Source organism: Poecilia reticulata, linkage group LG7 (genome assembly GCF_000633615.1).
Source record: "Poecilia reticulata strain Guanapo linkage group LG7, Guppy_female_1.0+MT, whole genome shotgun sequence".
In the NCBI taxonomy this organism is placed as follows: Eukaryota; Metazoa; Chordata; class Actinopteri; order Cyprinodontiformes; family Poeciliidae; genus Poecilia; species Poecilia reticulata.
In genome coordinates this window covers 26,870,280-26,884,329 of record NC_024337.1, presented here as the reverse complement: position 1 = coordinate 26,884,329, position 14,050 = coordinate 26,870,280, and the positions used below count along the sequence as shown (strand labels likewise).

Sequence of the window (14,050 nt, the reverse complement as noted above, 5' to 3'; positions counted from 1 at the left end):
TAAAACTCTAAAAATCAGAGTATGGAGCAGGAACACCTGATTGGTGCTTATTTATTTATAGCTTAAAGTTTTATGTGCTGGATCAGGCAGGAATTATGTGAAAGAAAAACTTCCAGTATTGAACAGTAATGTCAAATTTCTAAGCTGCTTTGTTTTACGTCACATTTGTTTTCAAGAACAGGTCAGAAGATGTAAACAAATGTTTATTTCCCGGTTGCACACTTTTGTAGCTTCTGAAAACTCTCTGGCTTCAGACGGATCCTGCAGGACCCTTTTATCTGTTACTTTTGTGGATTAGCCTTTTAGCCTTCAAACAAGCCTGTGATGATAATTGTTTTGTTTTTTTTGTTTGTTTTTCTTTTCATTTGGACCAACTTATCATTACTACTTATCGCTTCTGCATCACCGGTTTAACAAACCAAGTAGCAAATGGGCTCTGAGAAGAGGCTGTTGATTTATGAACTGGAAGTAGCATTTCACCACCTTCCTGTTGTTGTTTTTTGGTGTCCATTTGGTTCTGTTGAAAAGAAGAGATTGGAAGTTATTTTTCTTAGCAGCCTGACTCAGACGTCGGAGACGAGGAGACATGCCGTTGGTTCATAGTGGAGAGGGCTCAGGCTGCCTCTAGAGGAGGACAGAAAACCTGGCAACACAACTGTAAGCTCTTGATATAACATTGTTTTAGCAGCCTGTAATTTGAGACGGACCCAGTTTAGGGAAAGTTTGAGCCACTTTACCTTTTATTTGTCCTCCCTTTACGTAACTTTGTTTAGAAAAAATCCTTTAGGTGCTGAACATGACCTTGAGACATCTGAGGATCTTTTTTTTTCCTGTATGATTAAAATGAATATAAAGTCTTAGAAGCTTTTGCATTATGCATTTTACCTTTGTAGTGAAAGGTCAGGGAGTAAATCGGAAGTTATGAAGTGGTTTTATTTTGATTTGCGCTCTGATGGTGGTTTTTTCCCCTTCTTGTGCTGTATTTTCCCAAAAACACCTACACCATTGTTTCTTAATCCTGCTTATATCTGTACAGAAGGCCCAGCGTCAGAATGAGTGATGCTCTCTGTTTCTTGTGTCTTTTGGTTTGGTACTGTGTGCTTCGCTGCTGTCCCCTCCTTCCAGCATCTCTGTGTGTGCACGCTTTGTTATCCTCGCCCGGTTTGGGTTACCTCGCCAAAGAGCGAGGAGGCCGATCGGGTGTCCGCTCTGAAGAAAGGGGGGCCGTGTTTTCTCACACTCCGCTCCGTCGCTTTCGGTTCAGCGAGACCTTACCCCGGAGTTGGACAAGCCGCTGAAATTACGCTTAAAACAAACTCGCTGCGACAGTGGAAGTGTCAGATCCGCACGTACCCCGCGGCAGAGCAAATCCAAAGTTACCCGAAGCAGCTTTTTGATTTCCTGAAGAGTTAACGGAAGTCCCTGCAGCTCTGTGACGGCAACAGCTGAGGCTCGCATCCTGTCTCCTCTCATTGTGTTTCACTGCAACGGAAAAGGAGTTATCCAAACACACAGCGCTGACAGAAACATCCATGATGTTAAAGTCTGTCATAAAGTCTGATTAACACCAATGATATCAAATATGGTGGTCATTCTGATCAGCCCCACCTCCTGGAGTCACGGTCTCCTGTGCAGTCGGCGTGAGACATGTGCGCTACGTAAGGCAAATATCCAAAAGCTGGTTCTATGTTTACCTCTTTCTGTCCTTCTCAGGGCTTGTTGAAGTTATTTTTTCCAGAAGGACATATTTATCTTGAACTACTTCCAGTTATTTCTGGTTTAGTGGGGCCTGGGCATCACTTTCCATTCTAGGGTTGCTTATTATGCTTAAATAGTCATGCCAGCTCCACATATTCCTACTGTTTTCTTTGCCTCCTTGTTGGCTTCTTTTTTCTGTTTTTTTGCTGGGAATCCAGATCCGCGGAGCTTATATTACTCATCATGGAATGCTTCAGTATTTTTATTTCTTGACCATTTATTCATTCATGGTACTCACTGATTTAATGACTGCACTGTTATGCAGGCAAATTCCCCAATGCTGTTTTTTTTATTTTTTATGGAAACAGTTTTTAAATGTATATATTTTTTTAGCTAATCCTCTGCAGACAATTAGTTTTACAAATGTTTTCACACCTCCTGGATGTCTTCACATTTTTGGCACGTTACCAAAACAAACTTTAATGTATTTTATTTGAGTTTTGTGTGAACGACCAACAGCGCGGAAGAGAAATAAATAAAATGTCACAAGTGGAATATGCATTTATTGTTCAGCCAACCTTACTGTCGTGAGCAGAAATCCTGTTTATAAAATGAGCTCAAAGATGTAGACTGGTCAGACGAGAGCAGAACTGAACATTTTGTACTTTTCTACTGCATGTGGTGGAAGAGCAGAGCTGATCATCGTCATTCTGAACACACCAACATTCTCCCTGGTGCCACATAGCGGTGGCAGCATCATCTTGAGGATTGGCTTTAATCTCAACAGGGGCAGGGAAGCTGGTCAGATTGAATAAAGGACGGAAGGAGTTAAATACAGGCTACGGAAAACCTGACAGAGGAGATGGAGCAGGCTGAAAAATGCATGATGATTAAGCATTTCAGATCAGTTGAAATCAATAATTATTGATTCGTTTTTTTGTTTTAAATATATGAAATACTGCCAGACTGGTAGCGTTACCCAACTCTTAATTCCACAGTTTTCACTCCACACTGTTGTATTTTATTTTTAAGCAGTTATGAGGCTCGGCGGCAAAACCTGAAACTGCTGCTGTGCAAGTTACTCAACAAATTGTTTGTTTGTAACCAAAGAGCGAGTGAGTTGCTAGGTGACCAAAGAGTCAAGTGAGCTAGTTGATACCACCAACCTTGCTTGAGTGAGAGGTTGAGTGGGTAAAGTCTTTCCTCTGCTTGTATTCCCCTTTGCAGTTCTGGATAGAACTATAGATTGAATACTGTATATTCTATCAGATGTGTTATCTGTTGGTATTAATCATATGTTTATCACGATATGGATCGATATTGATTTGATAGAGGCTGTAAAATAGACCTAAAATCCAATGAATACTTTTGCAATCACTGTAGAAATTATTCTCAGTTCACTGTTGTCTGTAGAAATCATACATCTCACAATAAACTTGTCTGATCGGATTCTTTGGTCCCTCCTCCCTGGACTGTGTCCTGATGAGCAGAGAGACTTTAGTGTCTGCCTTCTGGACTGCCAGCGGCTCTGTCCAGCACGGTGAGCTCTCCAGCCACCCACTCCTTTCCCAGTGAGCCGACGATAGCCAAGTCTAGCCTGCGAAGCCTATCAAATTAGATATAGACGCACATTGTGAGAGAGGAAGCGTTTTGGCCAGGGGTGGATAGGACGGAGCATAAAAGCTTTTGTCGTGTTTTTGCTATTGGCTCAGTGTACGTACGTACAGTATTTCTAGCAGGAAATGTTTCACTCGAGGTCAAGGAGGAAACGTTCTGTCACTCCTCTCCATTTGTATCTTTTGGGGGGGCTTCTAGCTCCAGCTGCCGGTCATAAACTCATCTCAAGGCTGATTGTAAATCAGTTCGGATTAGGCGGCTGTCCGGTCGGAGGGGGCAGATGGAGCTGCCCCGTAGAGTCGGATATCTGCGCTGGGACCCGGGGGGTCAGCGTGTGACTTAAGTGCTCCGCCGTGTCCTTGGTAGCTTTACTCGCCTCCTTAACCAGTAACATGACTCTCTGAGCTACTTAAACTGCTCACTCTTTGAAACCTTCCCTTTGTCAGGGGCTCCAATATCCCCCCTGCTTTAGAAGTTACACCCTCACCTGGTCGGCTTGTAGGCCTTTGCTTTACAACAACCATGTGTCTGGATGATGCGAGTTCTTTTTCATTCACTTTACAAGAGCTAGCTACCACAAACCAATTGTACTGAATCATCTGTTAACCCATTAGTCCGGAAAATTAAGTTGAACAGTACTCAACTTTTACCCACCCATGACTTTCATTCTGCTTAAGTGGGAGAATTGACATTAAAACCAGTCCGTCCGGTTGTGCCGTGTAATGCGTTTTACTGTATAAAAAGGACCACAGGGTATAAACTGACCCTACCCACCTGCTATTGTTAGTGACTCCACATGAAGGAGGGGGGGGTAGCAAAAATTAGCTCAAATGTCAAAAGGATGGGTATGGCAGAGCATCAAATCAGAACAAAGCCCAACACTGGATCCTTTGTACAGTTCAGATTCAGGTCCAGCAGGAAAGGCTGCGCTGGGAGGAGAGGATACGTGGGCAACATAACAAGCACAAACATTTTTGGCATTTCTGCAATGTTTTTCTCCTAAAATGGCCTAATGGATCTTAAACTTTCTAAAGCCCTGCTGCTCGCTCTCCCACATAAAATGACCTCTTTTAGCTCCTTCTAAACACAGGAAGTGAAAGATAGCATCACTGTGGGAGAAAGTGAAATGAAATTAGCTAAATTGGGTTACTTGGCTCAAATTCCCCAAACCTTGTCGGGAAGGAAACCTCTCCTATGGCTTCTGTCCCTCCATTGTTTGCAAGAAAAACGTCTTATAGTTGGAGTTAGTAACACCTGCGGCTCCACGCTCTCACCTGTGTTTGTTTACACCACCTAAACCTCCCACAGACATTATTAAATACCTCATATATCACTCCTCATAATAACGTCTCTCTGAATTGTTGTCAGATTCTATTATGCATTAATTGCTCGTCAGTCAAATACTCCCATGTTTTTGCCTCTAATGAATAGTTCTGTACGTGAAATCATCCAGTCATACACTGAAACAATACACACGTTATGCTTCCTTTGTTCCTTTGTCTTTGCCAAATGGATGAGTATCTCTCTGTGCATCTGGTCTCCATGTTTTCCAGTAAGCCAGAATTGAATTACTACAAAAGGAGACCTTCCTCTTCACTTCCTTGCCCTACAGTTCTACTTGAGAACGCACCACTGGCCAGGAAAACAAAGGGAAGCAGTCTTCAGGGTTTGACAGATTCTAGAGTATTTTATCCAGAAGTTCACAAAAAGCAGTAGAGTTTGATTTTTTTTTTTAAAGCTAAGAAGAACAAGTTCTTAATATTTAAGCAAAATCTATATTTTTCAAAACATCCTATAGATTTTGTCAAAAAAAAACACCACAAAAACATCAGCTATTAAGGGATGGATACGGATCTTGTCACTTTCTACTTATCATCAGCAAGCGAGAAAAATCGACTTTGAAATAAAAGGTGACATAAATGATTTGGTCTAAGATAAAAACCAGAGCTGTATTAGAGTTATTGTAGTGGTAGTCATTTTGAAGGGTTGGTTACACTTCCATGAAAATATGCTTGTTATATTTTATCTTTGCACATTTGGTCACTCCACATTCTATGAACTCTTGTAAAGGTTATAAGAATTTCTGCTTGCGCTGGTTTGTGTTGTGATCCTTTTTAAAGACATCAATAGAAGCTTGCTGAGGTCATCAAAGGTCACCCTGCCCAAGCACATGACCTAAACCCAACACAGCTGGTGTCAATCAATTGTGCTATGTTAGTTCTGGTTTGGGCTTTTTATAAATATTGTGTGGCGCGATTGTCCTTCGTTTATTTTTGTTTGATTTGGTTTAATGTTGGCCAGAGCTGACCGACCTTTGATGCCATCTGTAACCTTTAATCAACGTCTTTCAAGTAATAGTGGCACCAATGAACGTTTTTGGCAGCACCAGCACAGCCCAAACAGTGATCTTCACTCAGCTTACGCTGTGTGGTTTAGCACAACATCTGCTCCTTTTTTAAACTTGAATGAAGTTTCAGTTGCAACGTTATGTTTTTTTTGTGTGTTTTTTTTTATAATCGGTGCTGCAAAAAGAGGGGGAGAAAAAAGAAACCCTTGTCTTTGTTTTCTAATAATCTCAGTACTTCACTTAAAATCATAATTTGAAGAACTTTACATTTCACCTCCACGTCCCTGTGCCCAGACTCTCCACCCTTGTCTGTCACCATCCTGCCTCGCTAAAGGTGGAGTTCCCATGTGAAGATTTAAAGGAGGCTTTCTGTTTCTGTCTCTGGCTGCATCCACACAGGCCCCCCATAAACAAAGCCAGACCACCAAGCATTAAATTTACATCTATCCTCCAAAGCATGGCTGCAAGAGGGCTGCCCGGTCCTGCTTTAGTTCATCGTTGGAAAGAAAGAACCGAACCAAAAGTAAAGCTCTCAATTTATGTATCAGTCTACATTAGAAAGACCGTCTAAGGGTGGTGAGATGTATAATAATATTCAATAAATTAGAATATATTTGTTGGTTTACGTCCGTGTCTCAGTTTGATGTTTTCAAGCATTGAACATCTGGTAATTGTGAAGATTTTTTATTTTTTTTTATCTGACAAATGAGGACGCTCATCAGAACTCACATTTTAATTCATTATATGACTGTAGATCCTGACCTAAAGAAGGAGATCCAAGATGGAAGCAATTAAACTTGGCTTCCTTTGTACGTTAGATGCTTTAATGTCATATTGAAGCAGTCTGGCTTTGAAACACCTTAGTGTGCCTCTGGAACGAGCTAATGAGGATCGCCGGTGAGAGGTGTGTCTGGGTCTAAGCCCCTCCTTGACCTTTCACCCTCTCCTCTCAGACTTGGATAAAGTGGTAGATGGAAACGTAAAAGTTGCATGAAGAAAAGAAAAGAAAAAAAAACAGGAAAAAGAGTTGACATTTGACTGTGTGTGGCAGCAGTGCAGTTCAAAAATACCGTTCAGACGGTTTCTTTGATAAACCGTCTGAACAGGAGATGCCGCTCCTCTGCTGCGAGCGAAAACATTCTCAGACTGCCGGAGGTGTCATGTCTCCCCCAAAAAGAAGCAGAGGAAGAAAGAGCGTCAGACAAGAGAGAAAGTTTACTGCCATAAACTACCACTATAAACAGGACACATTCCTTCTGTAATTCTGAACATCTGGTATGCATGTCGCTTCTCCCCCCCCACACTTCTCTTCTGCAAGAGGCTTTAAGTCCAGTCAAAATATTCCACGCCTTGGCACGGTTTTCCACCCAGTTAAAGCCTCTCGAAGCTTTCTCATACATTTTTTTTTTCTGTTGCTGTATATTTTTAGAACCTTGTGACATAAATCTATGACGTGAAAATCTGCAGTTATTAGCTCTTAAACCACAGAGTCACGCCTGGGTTACTAACTTCGCTCCTTACAAAACAAAATTACTCATGTTTTATTGATAGGATGAACAAGCGAGTGTCTCCTGGGGAAATTAACTTTAAAACTGTCACAAGTGACGTTGCGCTGCTTTTCGGCGACAGTTTTGACTTTTTTTTTTTTTTTTATCTTCCAGTAGAGGAAAAAAATGTCTGAGCATCTCATCTGGAGGGAGCAGAGTGTTGTCTGCTCTGGAGACTGAATTATAGCAGCAGGTTAAGAAGTCACGTCGACAGACAGTTTGACTTTGCCTGTGTCATGCAGTGGATCCTTGGGTTCATTGAGCAAAAGGAAAATGAAATTATTTCTTCTTTTTTTTTGTCTTCTAAAGAACTGCTGAAGCGGTCAGTTTCAGACACTGGCAGGATCCCTCCTATTGTTGCGCTTCCTCATTTTTAAGATTTTCCCCCGTCTATCCCTGTTTACAAGCATTTGGCTCAGAAGGAAGCAATTAGTCAAAAGCTTCTGTCATACAGTCAGCCTATATAGATGTGTGTGTGTGTGTGTGTGTGTGTGTGTGTGTGTGTGTGTGTGTGTGTGTGTGTGTGTGTGTGTGTGTGTGTGTGTTTTTTTTCTTCCACGGTTGTCATGCGGACATAAACTGCTTAAATGGTGCGGTCTAGGAACACAAATTGAAGCAATTAAGGTTTAATTTGAGCCCAGTAAACAGGCAGCCTCTGGACATCTCCTACGGTGTTGAAGTGTTTTCTTTTTTCTTTTTCCTTTTTCACGGCTGCTTTAGATAACAGGTCTGGCAATGAGCCTGGGCTCTGATAGCGGCGTGTTGTGGTGAAAAACAAACCGAGACTCAGACTGGAGGAGATGCGGATCATCTCCTGCAACAGGATGCGGAGTCAACACAGGAAGTGAGGTCACGGTCCAAAATTCTGTCCTGTGTACCGCTACTGGCGCCACAGGCCTCTGCACAGCGCTGCTATAAATAGGCCAAATAGAGAAAACGTACATTTGTCGCCATGCGTGAAATTAATGCTCAGATTTTCTGTGTTTCTTTGTCGTTTTTTTCCCCCAGAATTCCATGAATCTGCCTCCGGATAAAGCTCGGCTCCTCAGGCAGTACGACAACGAAAAGAAGTGGGATTTGATCTGCGATCAGGTGAATTCACGCTAACCCTGCCTCCTAAACCTGTGCTGACGCCGCGCGTACAGCTGCCTGTGCAACTCTGCCTGGAGTAAACTCCCATTTCGATGCCCTGTTGTGCTTTCAGGAGAGGTTTCAGGTGAAGAACCCCCCGCACACCTACATCCAGAAGCTCAGAGGATACTTAGACCCAGGAGTCACGCGGAAGGTCTGAACATAAACTTTGTTGTCTGGAAGTGGAGCTGCACTGACTTTTGGCAAATCCAACAAAGCAACTAAACAAACTAAAGAACGAAATCTGCTTCTGGTCCAGTTTGTTTACAAATAGCTTGGATGACTCTGTGTGTTGCAGGAATGCCTGACCATTGTCACATTATAACCAGAATCATCAATATATTTCGTTTTTATTTTATACAATAGAAAAAGAACATTTCAAAAGTCATTAAATATAAACATCTGAAAAGTGTGGCATGTTTAACCCCCTGTGCTCTGATACCCCTAAATATAAACCACATCTCTGAATGTATACGTCAGTATAAATACAGCTGTTCTGTCAAGACAGTGCAGAAGTTGGAGAGCGATAATGAACAAAGAAGGAACGCAGCAGACGGTTCTGGTACAGTCTAAATCAAAGTTGGGTTATAAAACGGTGTTGAACATATCACTGAACACTGTTCAGTCAATCATCCAAAAGTGAGAACAGCGTAAAACATCTGCAGACGTGTCCAAACATGGCTGTCGTCCTAAACTGGGACAGACTGGGCAAGGAGAGCAATAAACGGAGAAGCATTTCTGTTGGCTCTTTTGCTACATGTCAGCAACTCAGCCATCATGTGGACGAAGGTGATCTGGTCACATGAGACCAAAATCGACTTTCTTGAGCCTGTGCGCAAAACACTGTGTGAAGAAAAATGCACACTGCACTTCTGGATGGATGCAAACTGCATTTCGTTGCTTTGTACTTGTGACATGTGCAATGGCAATAAAGTTGAATCCTGTTCTATTCTATTCTAAAATGAGCACACCATCCCAACGTGACCTGTGGTGGAAGCACCATGCTGCGGGAAACTGATGGATGGAGATAAATGCACAGCAATCCTGGAACAAAGGCTGCAAAAAACCTAAGACTGTAAAAGATTGAATGGCTTAGAGATTGGAAATTGGTTCTGCAGTGTATAGACTCAGTGAAGCTAAATGCAAACGCATGCCTCACATTTCAGATATTGCTTTGAAAAGATTTCAAAAGCTCTGCATTTCCTGTTTTCTTCACTTCAAAATGATACATTTCCGAGTTTTATCACATAAAATCCAAATATAAAACATTGAAAGTTGTATTTGTAATTTCACAAAATGTCAAAGGGGTGCGAATACTTCAAGGCACTGCAGACGGCAGGCAGGCTTTATCAGAGACGAATGTGTAAGAGTGTACATGGGTGGAGTATTATCTTAAAGCAATGTGTAATCTGTCACTACCCATTAAATAACAGTTTGTCATGATGATGAATCTGCAGCTAACTCTGTTTTTGTCGTGTTTATCAGAAATTTCGGCGGCGTGTGCAGGAATCCACAAAAGTCCTGAGGGAGCTGGAGATATCACTGCGGACCAACCACATTGGGTAATCAGCTCTTATCTTCTGATGAATTGCACAGCTGTATTTACTGGTGCTAAAAGCTTTTTTGGGGGGGGGGGATGCAGGCAGCCGGGGGAACTTTACTGTTTTTCTTTTGTGAAGACTATTCCTTTGTGGGCAGCTACAGGGTCCCAGAGCTTTAGTGTCCAGATCTCCACGCATTGTTCTAACTTACCAAGCTCTGCAGCTCTGCCTCACGGAGCTGGTCCTCATAATGCCCAGATGGTAGCCATTGTGATGCCTCCACACTGTTAAGCAGGAAGCTTTGTTGTTCTCGCCAGAAGGACAGGAAGCCAGGCTGACCATGGGATAGCGGGACGCAGTGGACAGCAGCAGAAACACAAAGAGACTTTTCTATGTGGGCATTTCGTTTCTTGTAGAGCAAATGCAACATTTGAACTGTATCATGCTTTTTTTTTTTTTTACTGATTCTGACCCTATAAAAAGACTGTAAAAAAAAAAAATCAGTTTTAAAGCATAAAAAAGCACAAAAGACAACCAAGAGAAATATTTTCAGAAGACTTATGTGGGCGGGACTGAGCGTAACATATGTTGGTTTATTCTGCACATCTGTGTGTGTCCGCGTGTGTGTGAGAGCGAGAGAATCTGGGGCCTTACTGTGTGTTATTGCTGGCATTGCCAAGACAATCAGAACTGGCAACTAGTTGGACAGATGTAGAGGAAAAGAGTGAGGGGGTCCCAGGCTAGAAGGGATACAGAGGTCGGGACAATAAGCTGATGATCTTTGCCTTTCTTCTTTTTTTTTTTTTCTTCGACTCCTCTTCTCACTCCTTTTTCCTTCTCTCCTTCCTTCCCTCTGCTTCATTTGAGGGTCTTTATTGGTTTTCAGGCCGACTTATCCATCGGACGACTAGCAGCCGGTAATCATATCCAGCGTTTCGGGACTATTTTAAGAACCTTTTACCCAAATCCTGCCCCCCTGAAGTTTCCTGAAGAAAACGGGGAGGAGCTGAGCAGGGGTCTGCGGGGGAGGCAGACTAAATATTGTGGAGTGTCAGGGGCTTCGACCTGAGCCCACTTCTCTGCCATATGCCCTCCGCATTCTTTCGCTGGGTGCAATGGGAATTCCTTTGTTTAGAGTTGGTTTCTATCCCTGGAAATCTGAAGCATTTTGTTTCCGCGGACCTTTTTCCCCCGATTCTTTCTTTATGGCTGGGGAAAACGTCTCGGAAAATATCCTCAGCATTTCTCTGGTGTTACTCTAGTTGTGTTGCGATGTATGCTTTGGCGTAACGCAAGAATTGCTTTAAGAGTTTATAGAATTGGGAAGAATCGCAGTCTGACTTTTAACCTGACGGGTTGTAGACGAGCTGAAAAGTTATTGAAACAAAGCTGAAAGCACTTTAAAAAAAATCACGCCCCCACATTGCAAAGGAAACTCTGAAAATTGTCAACCTTGTTTAAAGTTGTAATCTTGTAAACAAAGGTCAAATAAAACTCTGTGGAAGAGTCTGATCATGAACTACATAAAAGCAGCTCATTTGTAGTCCAGACTTTTCTCCTCTTGACCTTATCATATGACACATGTACATAAGAAATGGCAGGAATAGGGGTGATCATGTCTTAAAGAATTAAAACAGAAAATTAATTAAAAAAAAACTTTTATGTTCTATGTAGTGACAGAATGGCATCTATAAACGTTTTTTTTTGTCTTGCCACAGACACTTGATTGGATTGTGTTGAATTTAATTGCATACATACACCGTAGCTACAGTATTTATATACATATAGCATACATAATTCAATTCATTACTCTAGCACTGAGTCATTTTAGTGCACAGCCTTTTAAAACATCTAATTTTTATAAATTATGAAGAATTGTTTTCATCTTCTGCAGCCTTTGTTCTGCCTTAAATCTTTCACATTTCCCTTTTTCTTTCTAAAGTTTCTAGAGTTTCTGTCTCTTACTTGTTCGTTGTATTTGTGCAATTAAAATGTCAGAAGCAGATCTCAAAGTGTAGCGTGAAGGCGTGTTCCTGAGTTTGGTGACACCTCTGTGTTTTTATGCATCACAGGTGGGTCAGGGAGTTCCTCAATGACGAGAACAGAGGTCTTGATGTCCTGGTTGAGTACCTCTCCTTTGCCCAGTGTGCTGTCATGTGAGTACACCCACACCTTCACACCTCTCCGGTCTAAAACCTTTCCTGAGGAACTGGGATTGGCCTGGAATCCAGCTGCCGCGTCCTGTAGAGCTTGTGGGGACGCTGCCTGTGCATCTGAAATGTCTTCTATTTGGACTGTTTTAAAAGCTTTGTTGCAGTGCGAATGTACATCTGGACAGTTGCTACATTGTTTAGCTTTGAGCTACATGTTGCCTGAAATGAATCTCTGTGCTAAGCTTCATCATGCAGCTTCCCCGTCCTTTGGTACTCCTGATAATGCCTGGCTTTCTACCAAGCTGCCTCGCTAACCTTGCCTCCCTCATCCCTCGTCTCCCTCCCCCGTGCCTCTGTTGTTGGCTTCCTCTGTCTGTCTGTGCGTGGCCCAGGTTGGATTTTGAGGGGCTGGAAAATGGGGAGGATGGCTTCTTGGACAAAGCTAAATCATGGAGCAGGTCCATAGAGGATCTGCACCATATGGGCACCCAACCCTTCTGCAACACGCTGGTGCGCTCTGCCCGCCAGTCTGTCCTGCGGTACGTAACTTTCCCCCGCTTATAGCTCGCCCTCCTGTTGGCCCTCTGTGCTTTCCCCTTGAATGCTGTAAACATGAATTAGCATGCAAGTCTCGAGGCCGTTGTCTCTCAGGAGTCTGCTTCAAAAAGTTATGGGGTTAGGTTATCGCTTTCTCGGTCTCGTTGTGCATAAATTCGACCAAACATAGAAGCTGAGCGTCTTTGACCTTTAGAACTTTGTGTCTCTCATTGTTAATGGCTCATTCAGCCAGATGTGCATCCTCTCCGTCTACAGATGAGAGCCAGCTGTTAGCAGCAGCATATGTCTGGCAGTTACTCCTCATCACTGCAGCATACCAAGGAGACAAAGAAAAGTTAGATGTTGGGGGTGACGAGGATGCATATTTGAGTGAAACATGAGGCTTTATAAATGTAAAATTTTAGATAAAAACTGCTTTAGTATAACCTTATGTTAAAAAGTGCATTTCAATAAATTAGAATAGGATCGAAAATATAATTACATGTCAGGAATTCAGTTAAAAAAGTGAACCCATTATATAGTTTCATTACACACAACAGTAATGTGTTTAATTCTGTAAGTGTAGAAGATCATAGCTTACGTTTACAAAAACCTAGAATTTGGTTTTTCCAAAAATTGCAGAATCGCATCAAACCATGACGGAAGACAAAATATTTTCAACACAGAAATGTTCTGCTCCAGCCGTGTTGAAGTCGGCACAATGATGGATTCTGATGATCTGTAGAGCAAAACCTGATTGTGCTAGAAGCTGCCTATTCACAGTGCTACATCCAAACATAAGATGGAGAGCTAAGTGGACAGAAAAAGTGCAGTAAAATAAAAGTTGCACAAGCAATTGGGTTAACAGAATTGAGTCAATTGTGAATAGTGATGAGTAGGGCAGTAGAGCTCCAAGGGTTTTGGGTCCAATACTAATGTATTGCATAACCACATTGTTCAGTTGGTCAACATTTTTATACTAAAACGTTTTTCAGTTTTTGGGTCTCGTGTTATATTCCATTCCTCATTGAACCCAATTTATGCTAAAATAAGCCTTTTTGTAGACATATATTTGTAATGATTTTACTATCATAAACGTGTTTCACTTTTTCAATTGAATTAATTAAATAAATTGCTTTTTGATTTGATTCTTATTCAGAGATGCACCTGTACATATTGAGATATTAATGAACAGACCAGAAAACATTTTTTACGGAAAAGCGTGAAGTAAAAGTGTATGTACTGTACTTATGATGACTGTGCAGTACATTTGCATATCAGCTGTGTATGTGATCTCACATTTTGGTCGCCTGGCAGCAGAAAGGAAACCAAACGTTTCCCATAATGCATCTGCGACCTCAAAAAAGTGTTTGTTTTTTTCCCAGTCCCTGTTCTCTGTAATTTTCTCGCTTTCTATGAGGCACTCTCATACCAAGTCATGAGGAAGGCAGGCAACCAGCAGGAACATATATATATATA

The 14,050-nt window shown here is 41.9% G+C and overlaps 1 protein-coding gene across 6 annotated transcripts in view; it reads left to right on the top strand.

The window, feature by feature from the left end:
- fmnl3 (formin-like 3) overlaps positions 1 to 14,050 on the top strand; it is a 38,250-nt gene that overhangs the window by 7,657 nt on the left and 16,543 nt on the right. For 5 of the 6 annotated variants that reach the window (XR_534064.2, XM_008413696.2, XM_008413697.2 and 2 more), the window contains exons 2-6: positions 8,218 to 8,301; positions 8,414 to 8,494; positions 9,826 to 9,902; positions 11,954 to 12,037; positions 12,427 to 12,573. Coding sequence is in view for 5 of the 6 variants with exons in the window: in XM_008413696.2 (XP_008411918.1) it covers positions 8,218 to 8,301; positions 8,414 to 8,494; positions 9,826 to 9,902; positions 11,954 to 12,037; positions 12,427 to 12,573 (473 nt within the window). In the remaining variant the exon portion in view is untranslated. The remainder of the gene's footprint in view (positions 1 to 8,217; positions 8,302 to 8,413; positions 8,495 to 9,825; positions 9,903 to 11,953; positions 12,038 to 12,426; positions 12,574 to 14,050) is intronic. The other variant, XM_008413698.2, reaches the window with a different exon arrangement.